This window comes from Myotis myotis, unplaced genomic scaffold, assembly GCF_014108235.1.
Source record: "Myotis myotis isolate mMyoMyo1 unplaced genomic scaffold, mMyoMyo1.p scaffold_m19_p_4, whole genome shotgun sequence".
Classification (NCBI taxonomy): Eukaryota; Metazoa; Chordata; class Mammalia; order Chiroptera; family Vespertilionidae; genus Myotis; species Myotis myotis.
In genome coordinates, this window is record NW_023416346.1 from 42527965 (window position 1) to 42544765 (window position 16801).

The 16801-nt window shown below is 37.8% G+C and overlaps 1 protein-coding gene across 2 annotated transcripts in view; it reads right to left on the reverse strand.

Annotated features, from left to right (window-relative positions):
* Nucleotides 1-16801, reverse strand: part of DOCK11 (dedicator of cytokinesis 11) — a 187670-nt gene that overhangs the window by 65213 nt on the left and 105656 nt on the right. Inside the window, exons 25-32 of one of the 2 annotated variants that reach the window (XM_036304058.1) lie at nt 15542-15611; nt 15336-15461; nt 14627-14698; nt 11395-11541; nt 8583-8666; nt 7648-7759; nt 7050-7088; nt 5258-5436 (exon numbers count right to left, since the gene is read on the reverse strand). In XM_036304058.1, coding sequence (XP_036159951.1) covers nt 5258-5436; nt 7050-7088; nt 7648-7759; nt 8583-8666; nt 11395-11541; nt 14627-14698; nt 15336-15461; nt 15542-15611 — 829 coding nt within the window. The remainder of the gene's footprint in view (nt 1-5257; nt 5437-7049; nt 7089-7647; nt 7760-8582; nt 8667-11394; nt 11542-14626; nt 14699-15335; nt 15462-15541; nt 15612-16801) is intronic. The other variant, XM_036304059.1, reaches the window with a different exon arrangement.

Here is a 16801-nt window from a genome sequence, read left to right on the forward strand (position 1 = left end):
AAATTATAGGTACTTGAAGCTCCTCTCTCTACCCTCACTTTGGCATCATTATTTGTATTTGACAAATGTCCTCTTACTCAGGCCATCTGTGAATTCTCTCGACCAAAGACAGAGAGGAATTGAAGCTTTGGTTAACCAGGCCCATGAAGCAAAGTTCTATTGGAGAGAATCCTATACTCATTCATACCTAAGTTTTTGAACAAAGAGGAAAGGGCTTTAAAAATCAATGGGAGAGAAGGACTTATATGCATGCATATAAGCATAACCAATGGACATAAGACACTGGGGGATAGGGGAGGCCAGGGGATTGTCAAGGGTGGGGGGGGGGGAAGGAAACATATGTAATACCCTTTGTAATACTTTAAGCAATAAAACTAATAAAAAATAAAAAAATAAATTAATTTAAAAATCATTGGGAGAGTAATGAGCTTGGCATTTTAATCTTTCCCATAGTCTAAAACCTCAAAACACTCAAATAGGCATAATATTTAACTTATTTACAGATAACAATAGCTGTGTGTGTGTGTGTGTGTGTGTGTGTGTGTGTGTGTACATATACGATTTTCAGAATTTTAAAAAGTATTTTGGACATTTAAAGAATGTCCAGCCCTGGCCAGTTTGGCTTGGTGGATAGAGTGTCAGCCTGCGGACTGAAGGGTCCCAGGTTCGATTCTGGTCATTGGCACATGCCCGGGTTGCAGGCTCGATTCCCAGTGCGGGGGCGTGCAGGAGGCAGCTGATCAATGATTTTCTATCATCATTGATGTTTCTATCTCTTCCTTCCTCTCTGAGATCAGTGAAAATCCTATCTAATAAAGAGGGAATATGCAAATTGACCTTCACACCTTAACAAGATGGCTGTGCCCACAGTGAAGACAGGGATTCCGTAACACAAGATGGCTGTGCCCACAGCAGAGGCGGGGATCCCATAACACAAGATGGCTGCACCCACAGCGGAGGCTGAGTTCCAGTAATGAGCCTTAATGAGCAATCAGCAGGGACTTGAGGCTGCGTGGCGCTGGGTCGGGCAGGAAACCTGAGGCTGCACCCCCTGCCTCGTGGGGTTTGACAGGGAACCTCAGGTTGCACTCCCCACCCTGGCACCAGGCTGGGGGACCTCAGGCTGCACCCCCCGCCTGGCAGGGCTTGGTGGGGGACCTCAGGCCATGCCCCCTGCCCCAACGCCAGGCTGGGGGACCTCAGGATGTGCTACCTGAGGTCACACCCCCTAGCCAGCGGGGCTTGATAGGGGACCTCAGGCCATGACCCCCACCCTGGCACCCGGCCAGGGAACCTGAGGCTGTGCCTCCCGCCCCGGTGCCAGGCCAGGCGACCTGAGGTCACGCCCCCCACCCCGGCAGGGCTTGACAGGGGTGGGGCTGGCCAGGTCTGGATCTAGCCCAATGGGGGTGGGGCCAGTCAGGTCTGGGTCTTGTGCAATTTCAAGGCGCACGTGGGTGGGTGGGGACTTGACTCTGGTTCCCATGGCACGCCTGAGACTCTGACAGGAGGAAGATTTTCATATACATTTTACTCATTTTCTTACATCTCTGACACTTCTTTTATAGAGAAAGGGCAAAAAGCAATATTAAAATATTTGCTCTAATTAACTCCCTTTTAATGTGCACAAACTTTGTGCACCGGGTCACGTGTGTGTGTGTGTGTGTGTGTGTGTGTGTGTGTGTATAAATTATTTTTAAAAAATGAATGTCCAAATATGTGACGTAAAATACAGATTGTCCCCATCTTATGATGGTTCAAGTTATCATTTTTTTTTACTTTGCAATGGTGTGAAAGCGATATGCATAGTAAATTACATGAGATATTCAACACCTGATTATAAAATAGGCTTTGTGTTAGATTATTTTGCCCAACTGCATGCTCATGTAAGTGTTCTGAGCACATTTAAGGTAGGCTAGGCTAAGCTATGATGTTCGGTAAGGTATGTATTAAATGCATTTTCAACTTACGATATTTTCAATTTACAGTGGGTTTATCAGTATGTAACACCATCAGAAGTTGAGGAGCATTTGTATTTAAAATTCCACCTCTAGGTAAGACACTAGTGAAATCCTGTTTTCCTTCACTTTCATCTAAAGAGATTGGGTAAGGGGGAGTGCAACTTCCTGCTTCACAGAAGTAAAGTTCATTTTGTACTTTTCCCATGAATCCTTTGAAATCACAGCTAAAAACATATTCCTCTACATTGCATAAGATCCTGTTCCCAACTACTAGGTATAAACAACAGTTAACCAGAATCCTATGGTAACTAGCAGTAACTAGCATTTTTAAAGGAGTGACTAAACTTGGTTGGAATGGATGGCTTTAAGATAGCTTTTCACTTAGATATATTATACCAGTTAACTGTGTTAAATCAATATCAACATTCACCAAAAAAAGGGGCACATAGCAGAGCAACCACATAAACTGAAAGAATGTTATTTTATTACAGTTATAATGTGACAAAATGCAAAATGCAGTAAGTAATTAATAACATCTTAAAGGTGAGGAGTTTAAATCTACTTTATAATAAAATCACATAAATAAAACTAGCAAATATTGTAAGTAAAAGATTTAATTAGGCCAGCTGGCGTGGCTCAGTGGTTGAGCATCGAACCAGGAGGTCATGGTTCAATTCCCAATCAGGGCACATGCCTGGGTTGCTAGCTCGATCCCCAGTGGGTAATGTGCAGGAGGCAGCAGATCAATGATTCTCTCTTATCATTGATGTTTCTATCTCTCTCTCCCTTCCTCTCTGAAACCAATAAAAATATATTTTTTAAAAATTTAATTAAAGAAATATAACTGGATGTACCTGTCAGGCATTTTCCGTTTATTACGGACAAATGGAAATACTGCAGAAAAAGAATAAAATCCATCTCCAAGTCAGCTTTCCAAAGTGATTACAAGAATAAGGTACATAATTTTATTTATGTCCTATATAATAAAAGCCTAATATGCTAAGTGTCCAGTCATCCGTTCAACCAATCAACCAATCAAATATAATATGCTAATAATATGCTAAGGCCCCTCAACTGCTCGCTCTGATGTGCACTGACCACTAGAGGGCAGACGCTCCAACCCATAGCTTAGCTTGCTGCTGGGGTCCAGCCGATCGGGACTGAGCAAGATGGGCTGGACATGCCCTGGAGCCCTCCTGCAGTCCTGCCCTGGCTGGCCAACCTCCCACATCAACCCCCGGCCTCGATTGTGCACTGATGGGGTCCCTCGGCTTGGCCTGCACCCTCTCACAATCCAGGACCCCTCAGGGGATGTCGGAGAGCCGGTTTCAGCCTGATCCTACAGGGCAGGCCGAGGGACCCCACTAGTGCACAAATTTGTGCACCAGGCCTCTAGTTTGAATATAAAAACAAAGGAACACATGATTAATTATGAAACAATATGATGCTACCTTAAGCCATTTGATAGCAGGTGAGTTAGGTTATTCTAAATCCATATAGTTTGCAGTGTGCTTTTTCAAGCCCATAGAATTTAATGTTAATCAAATTTGAATATATATGTTAAAGGTGCAGTAAATAAAAACTATAGGTGTGGCTTTCACACACAGACTCGTGTAATTTATATAAGGTTTACAGCCACATCCACATTTATTTAGTAAGGAAAACTTCCTATTACATATTTTACATTTGACATACTTATATCTTATTAATCACTTATCAATAATATATTTATTTATGGATATGTATTAAGCTATATTTATAATGGCTATATATTAAGGTATATATTTGAAAGCGTTCACATGGCTATAACAGCATGTGATTTTTTTGGAAAAATCATAAATTGTTTATATAACAAATCAAGAAGTCGTTATGTTGTTCTTATAGCATGAGAAAGCAGTGGTTTTATTGGTTTTGTTTTTGTTTTTTTACTAAAATACTTTCAGTTCATTCAGGGAAGGCAAATACATTTTTTCACATTTTTTTGTATTATAAAAACAATCCCATTTAGTTGCCAGAGAATGATTACTTTTTTCATTGAGGTGTCCATCTTTTAGATGTGAAACTGTCCTAAGTAGCTATCAAAATTTTCATCTGGGTATAAATAATATAGTAAACATATAGACTCTATTAAGAAAAAGGAGAGCATCTACCAATGAAGAGGACAGCAGCACTGGGAAGCCATCCATGAAGTTCAGACTCAAAATTACATAATGATACTAAAATAGCGGGTCTATGAACAGAGTGCAGGGGAAGAATTGGTTGATTTGGCTAAAAAACAAAATCACTAAAAACAGTGCCTAAATCCACCAGTCTGTTCAGTCAAAATGGCTGACCCAGTAGCCCTGATAAATATTTTAACAAATGAGGATTTATAAATGTCATGTCCTTCATCATGGTAAAACCAATGCCAGGTCCAAGGACTGACTTATTTCATGGACCATTCCAACATATCAGATAAGCATGCCCAGAATCCCACCTGATAGTCTATAGCATTTTCTATTGGCAGGTTCCAGTGTTGGAATAGCAAGTTTAATTTTTTTTTGTCTTACAACTCTATGGTAATAAACAGAGGAACTTCGACATATTTCTAGATGTGTTTCATAAAGTTTGGCTTATATAACTTTTGAGGCATGTATACCAGTGAATAGTACTTTATGCAAAATCCCTTATCACTAACTCATAAATAATAAGTGTTTTGGGGGTGATTTATATTTGGACATGATAGTGGCAGTCGGGGCAATGTGTTGATGTCCTGGAGAGCAAATCAATCCACAGTAGTGCTGCTATTTGTGACCGAAAATGTTTATTTCCTCAGCCCCAGTGACAAAAGAAAAATGATTTTGGGGTGGGGCGGTATAAATAGGACATCTATTAAATGTAGTGAAGAAATTTATCAGGCCTGAAGAAACCATTAAAAGGAAGAATGAAATAAATTTATATCATGAAATAGAATATCCTACTTCTGATAAAACACAAATCAGCTTAAATTTCGTTATCTCAGTAGGATTCTAAGTGGCTATTTTCAATTGCAATTTCATTCTTAGTATTCTCCCAAAATCCTTACTCCTCAGGAAAGCAGGGCAAAATATGGCCAAAGGGAGAAACCAGTGTTTTCTTCAAGAGTTATGGAAACAATATTTTAAAAACTAATCATTTGAAACAGAAATAAAACTTATTTATAAAAATAAGTTCATCAATGCTCATAGTATTTTTCTCACAGAAAACTTCATCTTTAGTGCAAAATCTTAGCAGAAATTTACTAACATGATACTGATGAGTTATATAGACATCCTTACCTTGTGCTGGTATCTAGTATCAAATGCATGTTTTATCAAAAGATTCTTTATGACAGAGATAGCTGTATATCTGATCTCATAATTGTCTTGAAGAGCAATGGAGGTTTCCCTCAGAAGCAGACCAACCAAGAAGTGATGCTTGCAATACTCATCTGATAAACTGTATTCAAGATTTGAATCTGCAGTACAATGAAATTTAAAGCCCATTTACAAAAATATTCAAAATTATTTTAATATTAAAATAACAGACTATAATTTATTACTTAGTAATATGTGATCATGCTAGCAGGAGGTTTTATTTTATTAATGAATCTGAACAATTATTTTATCATTTAAATGAGCATGCAAACTTTTACAAGACATGAGCACTCATAATTAGGGCTAGATGATAGCCTTAATAATAATTTTAGTGGGTAGGATAGTCCCTAGATTCTTTTCCCCATACTTCTTTTTAACTCTGGAAATCTTAGGATAGAACCTAGAATGAAAGAATACCATATTTGGCAATGTCTTAACATATTTCTTGAGTATCTGAAGAGATTTAGTTGTAACTACAAATTGGAGTAATTCTATATAATAATACTTGATTTACTTATCTGTTTATACATGCAAGTTAGGAAAAGGAAGAGAAACTAGACAACTGAATCATTCTAACAGTACTATTGGCTGTTCTAGTAAATGTTACATATTGACCTGAATACAATGGGACACAAGAACAATAAGAAAAGCAGCCTCATCCCACTCCAATTCATCATCACGCAAATACCAATCTTTTATCTCATAAAATCAATACTTCAAACTATGTCTTTCACTCCCTTTTGGATCTTCTATCCATTTTCAATCCCAGCTGCGAATATCCTGGTTGGGACTTGCCTTATAACTACTCAGCAGGGATTGTGATCCAGTTTAGTAATTTTTAGAGTGGATTTCTACCATATTTCCTGTATGCTTTAATTTAGTTAGGCCATAAAGCCGAAGGATACATCTTCTATTTTGTTTTTCGGTCTCTTTAGCACTTGATATAATGCTATGCATTCAATTAGGAGTGAATAAGTGTTATGAGTAGTCAGATTTAATCCTAAGTCCTGATGATCTGTCCACCCTTTTTTTCTGACTTCCTCCTCACAGTGATAAATACTGGGAGAAGTATGTGGACTATACATGCTCAAAATCTAATAAGGGAGTGGTTGAATATTCTTCCTCCATTTTCACTGGCTGTAATTCAATCAATAAAACCACTGCTCAGCTACTCCCTAGAAACCAAGCCAGCTGACTTTCTTCCTGCCACTGGCCATACTCTTTTGTGAATCCCTATCACTTTCTATGCAAAAGGGCCAGTACTGACTAACCTGGGTGGCCTTATCTGGGTAGATTTTGCAATGGTAGTTTTTCACTTCAGTGATTTAAAGAAATCTATTCAGATGGGTTTATCCACACCTTTAAAATTGTGCCCAAGCAGTCATGGCACAGGTCAAAGAAGCAAAGCAAGCATGGAAAATGACGCACACTTAAAGGACAGCTACCCTCTAGCCCCCATGCTGGCTTGAGCGAAAACTTGTTTTCTGACAATAATGTTTTCAAGTTGATTCCTCTAGCAATCAACACTCAAAGCTTGTCTTAAAAGCAAACAAATACATTGCCTCCTACATTTTATGGGTACATTAACTAAAGCCTCATTTTGGCTAGGGAGGATTTGAAAAGCAAACAAAGCCCCCGTCCATGTTAGCCATTCATCAAATCAATTGTTTTTAAAGAAAGCAAACTACTTTAGAGTGAACCGAGTTAAACCTACCTACTGAAGTCAAACGGTCCACCGCAAATGAAAAAAAATCTAATTAATATATGAAAAGAAAAGGGACAAATAAAAAACACAGTAACATAAGAATAGTGCTACACAACAAAGCATTCAATAAAACTAGCAATGGAGATAACTGAAGGCATTTCACAAATTTAATACATACATATTATTATTTTATTCTGCCTTTATACATTTCTTTTGATGCTCCTTTCAGCAGAAATGTATTGATATGGTTTTCTTAATTCAGTCTCATGCAAGAGTTCAAACACTACTACAGAGAGCAATTTTTCTAATATCTAACATCTGTTTAAGCAACAATCTACTTAACACACCAGATTTCTTCATACTACAAATACTAGCATACTGACACTCTGAAGGAAATGCAGAATACTATTAACAAATCTATCTTCAGATAGTAACAATTCTGAGGTTACCTGTAAATTGCCTGTTTTAACTAGAAAACATTATACTACACTAGTGCTAGCAAAAAAAACACAAAAAAAAAAAAAAAAAAAACAAAGAAAGAAAGAAAGAAAGAAGAAAAAAAAAAAGGAAAACACAATTCTAAATGATGGAAAACGCAAATACCCACCTTGAACTCGCTGAAGTTTAGGTTTTGCAAATGCCATGGGCAAATTCAGAGGAATGTAATGTTCGTGATTGCAAATTGTTTGCAGGAATTCAAACTTGTATTCAGCCAGAACCTAAATGGAAAGAAATCATACACGAATACATATTTACTATTTTAATAACTAAATACAGAGTATTAATTTTCAAAAGAGAAGTGTTTAGTATTTTAAGCATACCTGGAGAAGTGACCTGTGCAGGAAAGAGTTAACACAACAGGCCTAAGACTGCTCTCCTTAAAAAGACTGGCTGGTTTTTGGCTGGCATTTGAAAAATTGGATTTTGAAACGTTTCCTTTATGATAAGGATGTACGTTCTGTGCCAGTGTGCTCAGGCTGTCTGTACAAACAATGTGATTTATGGTGAACACCTGCTTTCCTTTCTGTTCCAAGACTCTGGAATTTTGACCAGCCTCCAATATATGAATTGCCCCCAGTAATAACCTTAAACCCTGAGTCTCAAATGGGCATCCCTGAACAGAAACATTGAGCGTGTGACTGCATTTGCGCTGCTGGAGAGAAGGTGTGCTGGGTGAGCCTTCACAGGAGGATGGGCGTGCCCAGGAAGCCTGCACACACACTGCCAAGGACTCCATTTGATGTCTTTTCCCTTATGATCCAGCTGAGCATCCTTGCTGTGTCACTGTAATGAATCTTAGCTGTAAGTACGACTACATGTTGAGTCCTGTGTGTCTTTTCTACTAAACCACCAAACATGTGGATGGTCTTAGGGGACCCTCCCCCAAAACACTATGCAATATTCCCTTCTTTGAAGTACAGCTATACTCAAAGTACCTAAATGGAAACAGCAGTCCCAAATCCTTCAGAGGACGATAAATGTCACCCTTAGCCTCACACTGTAATGTCTGACATTTACTACAGTTATGTTCTTATACCTTACCTTAGGATCTTTGGGGCTGAATCCAGATATATAGTCATTTATCAAATTGAAAATAAATCCTCTATCCATTAGTGTCAGACAGCGCTATAGAAACCAAATCAAAATGAACAGTTAGTTGAGTAAGTCTGTCAAGTATAAGTTTTTTAATTTTTTTAATTTGTTTCACATCTACAGGATGATACTCTCTCTTTTACAGGAAATAGAGTAACAGCTTTCAGAGCTTTAGGTGACCCTAAAAAAGAGACAGTTATCGTTGGAATTGGAATGCAACTGTACAATTTTATAAATAAAATTTTATGTATGCACATATACAAATATATACATATATCTATATATCCATACAAATACATATTCATACACATTTATGTAATCTATTCAGCTGTACTGCCTCATTTTATTCAACTCTCAAAGTGAAAAGTGAGGTGTAAAGTGGTCATTTAGCTATTGAAAGTGAGGCTTGCCTATGTAAATATTTCAGACCACAAGTTTTTCTTGGTGTCTTGTGAAGTCTTGGCTATTAAAATATTCTTCCTCTGTGACTGCCCTCCTAGTTGTTACATTTGCCTGCTGTCATTATCCTAGTTAAGGCTCTCATTACCTTGCCAACTGAACAACTGCAGTGAGCCTCCTAACCAGTTTCCATGCCTCTCTTTCCATCCAAGTGCTTCCAGATTAATCTCTAACTCCAAGCCCTAATCATGTCACCTTCCTTCCTAAAAGCTTTCAAACTGCTTAGCTTAGCATTCAAGGACACCCACAGTCTTGTCCCAACCTACTTTCCAGTTTTATTTCCCAATACAGTTCATCTACTTATTATCCCCTCAAGATGTACTGTACAGTCCTACCTTTGGGTCTTTGCTCATGCCAGGCCTAGCTAGAAATTCTTTTCTAACTTGTACCTAATCCTGCCCATTCTTCAATAATCTGATAAAGTTCCATCTTCTTTACCACTTTGATCCACAGGTTCTTTAAATTACTTTCTTACTAGTTTTTGTTTTACTTATTATTTCCCTGTGTTTTCATCTAGATAGGACAACAGTAACTATTTCTTTTTCTTTATGTTCTCCACAGTGCCTAGAATATTCCTGTGAAATAGAAGGAACTCAATATTTGATTAATCAGCCATTTGCATCTCACTTCTCACCTCTCTTTTCAACTTTCTCTGCCATTACCCTAGGTCAGATCCTCATCACCTCTCACTTCTTAGATTAATGAGGTAGGCTTCTATTTATTCATTCAACCAACAAAGATTTTGAGGATCTACTGTGTTTGAGACAATGTATTACATTCTAGACAAATACAAATGTGATTAACAAGACATGGTCTTTATTCTTGTCCAATGATAGAGACAAATAAATAATTATAATACAACACAATAAGAAATATATGAAGAATGGGTAAAACCAAAAGGTGATTGACACTGAGTGGGGAGGCTAGGGAAGAGCTGAGCTTCTAAAAGATGAATGGACTCTGACAGGCAGACAAGGGGGAGGGATTTATCTTCTAATTGGTTGTCTTGACTGATCTTTTCCTCACTTCTTCCATCATACCAGCAATAAAATTATCCTCAAAAAAATCTTTGGTATTTCTCCATTGTGTAGGAACCAAAATCTAAATTCCTTAGCTGGATATTTAAGGCTTTCCATCTTTTGACACCAGATGGCCCTTCCAGCTCCACATACCCTAACCTGTCTGCACAGTGACGTTCTTGCTAACCCCTTAACAATTTCTGAATATGCACATCACATCTTTGTTCATGGGATCCTCTACCTACAACACCTTCAACTCTTGTTATGGTGAACTATGCTTCTAGTCTCTGTTCACACTCCCTGGTTATAATCCCTCTCTTTCTCGTTTTCCTATTGTATTTTTTTGTACTCTCATCACACTTTATCTTGTATATGTATTTGCATGTGATTACAAAGACAGCCTCTTGCATCTTTGAGCCCTCACAAAGAAGGTGGACAAATGTTTAAACTCCATGGAAGAAAGTGAGATTTTACATTTCAGGTAGTCTCATCCTTAGTTCACTTTAAAAAGATATATGGCTGTTTGGTTTTTATACACAAACAGTCTTATGTAGTAGTGTTAAGACTATTTTAATTTTGGCAAAGAATGGTCTTATATCAGAAAATCATACTCTGGAGATCTGAAACCTAGCTGTGAATTTTTAATAAGAAAATGTTAGCCATCTAACTGCTTGAATGGATTACTGACCATCAGGTTCTTAATGTAAGGTTGATACATGATAAAGAGCTATGACAAGAGGGGGAGTGGAAAGGAGCAAGTCAAAACCAAGTGCATTACAAAACCATGCCCCTTCTCTACAGCATATCAAATAGTGTTGTTACCCACTTTATAGCACTGCATTCTAGCATTGCCCTTACATGCTGCTAACAAAACATAACAATATAATTCAAAGGCTTCAAGTTCAAAGGGCCAATTAGGGGTCAGAGAAGTGATGTAAATGGCATAGAGGGTCAGGGGTACTCTAAGGAGTATGGGGATTTGGGAACCTAACCGAAGACACTCAATTTAATATATTTGAAAAAAACATTATGTAAAACATGCCTCTAGCTAAGCCACCAGTGTGGGACTGCTAATTTAATTAATTAGCTATTTCAGTGGGAAGAAAAAATCATTTTGGCTGTTTAATAAAACTGATAAATTAATTCGCTTACAAGTTTCTCCAGCAGGCTTATAAAGACATCGCTGAATCTCTAGAAATTAGCTAATTTTTTTTCCTTTTGGCTTTAAAGAAGATATTGGTGAAGAAGAATTTCTTACCATGTTCTGGCTGCCTTTAACTCACCTTCAGGAAGCTAGCCAAACTATAATTGACATTTCTGGACTCATCAGGAATCTCTGCATAGCGAATAGTCACATGGGGAATTATTGCAAGAAGCAAAGAATGTAAGACATGATGATATGCCTCAGGAAACCTCTGGCCTCTGGGAAGCTTAAATTAAACAGGCATAGAAAAATAAATGTCAGTTGCAAAAGGTCTAAATCAAATGCCATTGTTTATTTTCACATACATTCTACATATACTAGTAAATGTATATCTTTTTAAAATATATTTATTGATTTTCTACAGAGAGGAAGGGAGAGGGACAGAGAGTCAGAAACATCGATGAGAGAGAAACATCGATCAGCTGCCCCCTGCACAATCCCCACTGGGCATGTGCCCGCAACCAAGGCACATGCCCTTGACCGGAATCGAACCCAGGACCCCCGAGTCCGCAGGCCGATGCTCCATCCACCGAGCCAAACTGGTCAGGGCATAAATGTGTATTTTTTACTAGAGTATAATTTTTCTTCCAACTAAAAAATGACATGTTTTACATCATTATAGGAACTATCTGGACCACTAACAATTTAACTGGCTGAAATAATCAACAAGAATAGGTCTAATCATGACCTAACTTTAGAATCATGTCCCTCAGATGCAGCCGCATCCCAGTTTTTCATCCCAATTTTTTCCTGCACCTCAATTTCAGTAAACTCTTTCTCTGAAAAGAATAATTAAAAATGATACATATGAGGTAAATATTTATTTGCTTACAAGTCTTGGCTTTATAATTTCTATAACTAAGAAAATGTCTTTGTACCTTAAAACAGTTTGAAGACACAACTAAATGTATACACCATATTTCAGGAACACATCTATTGCATAAAGTGTTTTTAACCTTGTCTATGCCTTTGACCTTTCTAAAAGAAAGGTTATTTCTAATTTGGTACTTGTTATTCCAAATGAATGTTTTCAACATGGACATTTTAAAACCATAAGACAAATGGAAAGATTCAAAGATAATAAATTTTACATGGCAAACAACTAATATGAAAGAATCTAGGTAAAAGAGCCTCTCAAAATTAGAGTTTAAAAAATATGAACTGTCGGTTTGGCTCAGTGGATAGAGCGTTGGCCTGCGGACTGAAAGGTCCCAGGTTCAATTCTGGTCACGGGCATGTGCCTTGGTTGTGGGCACATCCCCAGTTGGGGGTGTGCAGGAGGCAGCTGATCAGTGTTTCTCTCTCATCAATGTTTCCAGCTCTCTAGCCCTCTCCCTTCCTCTCTATAAAAAATCAATAAAATATATTTTTTAAAAAATATGAACTGTTACCCGGCCAGTGTTGGTCAGTGGTTGAGCATAAACTTATGAACCAGGAGGTCACGGTTCGATTCCCGGTCAGGGCACATGCCTGGGTTGCAGGCTTGATCCCCAGTGCAGGGAATGCAGGAGGCAGCCAATCAATGATTCTCTCTCATCATTGATGTTTCTTTCTCTCTCTCCCTTCCTCTCTGATATCAATAAAAATATATTTAAAAAACATGTCAGACCTCAGATTTACGCAATACATTAAATAATTTTTTTATTTTTCAATTACAGCTTACATTCAATATTATTTTGTATCAGTTTCGGGTATATAGCATAGTGCTTAGACCAGTGATGGCAAACCTTTTGAGCTCGGTGTATCAGCATTTTGAAAAACCCTAACTTAACTCTGGTGCCGTGTCACATAGAGAAATTTTTTGATATTTGAAACCATAGTAAAACAAAGACTTATACTTTTGATATTTATTTTATATATTTAAATGCCATTTCACAAAGAAAAATCAACCAAAAAAATGAGTTCGCGTGTCACCTCTGACACGCGTGTCATAGGTTTGCCATCACTGGCTTAGACAATCATATCCTTTCCAAAGTGTTCCCCCGATATTACTAGTACCTACCTGGCAACATACATAGTTATAACTATATTCCCTATGCTCTATTTATATCCCCATGACTATTTTGTAACTACCAACTTGTACTTCTTTGTTTGTTTTTAATCCTCACCAGAAGATACTTTTTCCATTGATTTCCAGACAGACTGGGGGGGGGGGGGGCTGACAGAGATAGAGAAACATCGACATGAGAGAGACACATCAGTTGGTTGCCTCCCACACACACCCATACCAGGACTGGGGAGCCTGCAACCAAGACATGTGCCCTTGACCGGGAATCAAACCCGCAACCCTTGGGTCTGCAGGCCAATGCTCCAACCACATAGCAAAAGTGGCCAGGGCCCAACTTGTACTTCTTAATCCCTTCACCTTTTGTCACCCAGTCCTCCAACACCCCGCCCCTCTGACAAGCAACGATATGTCCTGTGTCTATGAGTTTGTTTCTCTTTTGTTTGTTCATTTATAATATTCATTAGATTAGACATAATACTGAAGTCATATGGTATTTTCTTCCTCTGACTGACTTATTTCAATCAGCATAATGCCCTCTAAGTCTATCCATACTGTTGCAAATGTAAGATTTCATTCTTTTTTATGGCTGAGTAATACTCCATTGTATTACTTTTTTACCCACTCGTCTAATTATGGGCACTAGGTTTGCTTCCATAGCATGGCTATTGTAAATAATGTTGCATTGAACATAGGGGTGCATATATTCTTTTGAATTAGTGTTTCAGGATTCTGCAGATATGCCCAGAAGAGTAATCAGTGGATAATAAGGCAGTCCCATTTTTAACTCTTTTAGAAACCACAATACTATTTTCCTTAGTGGCAATGCAATACATTTTTAAAGAAAAATTTTAAAAGTGAACAGCATGGATGGAACTGGAGAGCATTATGCTAAGCGAAATAAGCCAGTCAGAGAAAGGTAAATATCACATGATCTCACTCATTTGTGGAATATAATGAACAACATAAACTGATGAACAAAAACAGAGCCAGAGACAGAGAAGCATCGATCAGACCATCAAACCTCAGAGGGGAGGTAGGGGAGGGTGGGGGAAAGGGGAAGAGATCAACCAAAGGATTTGTATGCATGCATATAAGCCTAACCAATGGACACAGACAACAGGGGGGGTGAGGGCATGAGTGGGAGGGTGGGGGTAATGTGGGGATAAGGACACATATGTAATACCTTAATCAATAAAGAAAAAGAAAGTGAAGGGTTAAGAGCCCTTAAATATAAAAGAGGCTTTGCATGTTATACAGTTAGCCTTCTTCGTCTATGTTAAGTATTACCCTTGAGCCTACTTACCTTAATTTTATTTTCTTCCAACAAATATATGGCCATAGACTTTGCAATGATTTCAAAGAAAAACCATGAGTACTAAAATAAACAAAGAAATAAAATCAATCTTCAAGAGTTACCCAAATTTTTGAGCCTTAGCAAAGTTTAACCAATACATATGGATCTTATCTCTAACATTAATAACATTTTAAAGGGATCTAAACTCACAAAGTTCCATAGAATAACTTCAATTGGCAGAAAGATAAAGTACCACAGAGCCAACTGTGATGTACAAATGGGCTGTTGGTAAGAACTTTTGCCTAATGGAAAATAATGACAGTAATAAGAGCCACCATTTGAGTGCCTACTATGTGCCAGAAATGATGTCTTAAATGCTTTCCTTATATTTCAGAAATGAGGGATTAAGGCTCAGAGATGCTAAATAACATCCCCAGGTCATAGAACTATTAAGTGGTGGATATATGATTCTAACCTATGTCTACATGATCCAAAATTTTTTCTATTATACATTTGACTGAGGGGGGAGTGTGAGGTGGGTGGGGAGGGTGAAGAGAATGAAATTCTGGAGAACTTGAGGGAAAAGGATACATGGGCAAAGTGACAAGGAAAGTGAGGGTCACGTGAAAAAAATGATGAAAGACTAGAACTGAAATGGGAGGGTATCAAACAAATATTTTTCTGGCTGCTTTTTCCCTGTTGCATCCTGACCCCTTACCTTTAACAGTTTGTTTATTGCTAAAAAGTCTGCAGACTGTTTCAAAATTGCTATCATCGTAGTAGCCAGAATTTCATGTGTTAGCTGGGCCTGAGAAGCACTCGGTTTTTCAGGTCGGAAGCTATACTACAAATAAAGAAAATGAACCGTAAGGCAAAATTCTTCCACAAAATCAACTGCTCAGAAAGTAAGTTTTTTCCACAAACCTTTATGAAGGATCTTAAATAATTATCCAAGCCTTCTTCATGACACTGTGAGACGATATGTAAAAGAACCCTGAAACAACATTCACAGAAGCCAGCATGTCAGGCTAAAATTAATTACCACAGTTTGATTGTTAGATAAGACCTAAAAATTCCTATCACTGTCGGAATAATTAAAGGTGAGATGATTGCATAAGATATAATGATAATTTGGGTCTAACTGATTCAAAAGAAAGATATTTCATTTTGGCATTCCAGATGTTTCATCTCCTTTTTAAATCTCTGTCTACATTTGAAGTACGGTCATAGCCACTATATAGTAAAAGACACTATATAGAAAAAAGGTAAATTCTGAAATTCTCTCTAGTGAGAAGAACTAGAAAAATAAAATGAACAGCATGTCAACAGATGGGATAAAAAGGAAGGGAAGAGATAGAACAGGTATAAGGACATGAACTAAAATTGGAAGTAAACATGAAAGTCATAGAAAGTTTTAAAGTTAAGAGATTAGTAGTGGTTCTCAAAATTTAGCATGAATCAGAATCACCCAGAGGGGAGACTCCTCAGCTCCCTCTCCCAGAGTTTCTGATTTTTTTAAGGACTGAAGTGAAGTTCAATGATTAGCAGTTTAAATAAGCTCCCAGGTGATACTGATGCTGCTGGTCTGAGAACCACATTTTGAGAAGCCCTGGACTAGAGTAATGCTTCTTAAATTTCCAACCAGACCATCCCCAACAGCAAGCAGAGAAGAGCAAACAGTGTGCAGGTGTGTGTAATCTGAGTCCTGATGGTGCAACAGCAGAAGCAGCAAGGCCAGAAACATCCAGCACTAAGCTCACATTTTTTTTTGTCTTCTGTTTTAATTTCAAAATCCAGGTACATTTTATGCTCTACTCTACAATATAACCATATCTGTTTCATATAAAAATAACACTCCCTTATCTTTTAAGTAAAAATTGATGGCTTAGGGCCATTCTGTCTAATATATGAGAGCCATTAGCCACAAGTGACTATATAAATTTAAATGGAATACAATTAAAATTCAGCTTGTCAGTTACACTAGTCACATTTCAAGTGCTCAATAGCAAAATGTGGCTAATGGCTACCATATTGGACAGCACACATGCATCAGTACGTTTCCATAATTGGAGAAAGTTCTATTGGACAACACTGATCAAGGGCAATGGTTCTCAAACTCTGTTGCATTATGGAATAACCTGAAAAAATTTTTTTAAAATACTAATAGAGTTTTACTGCCAGAGA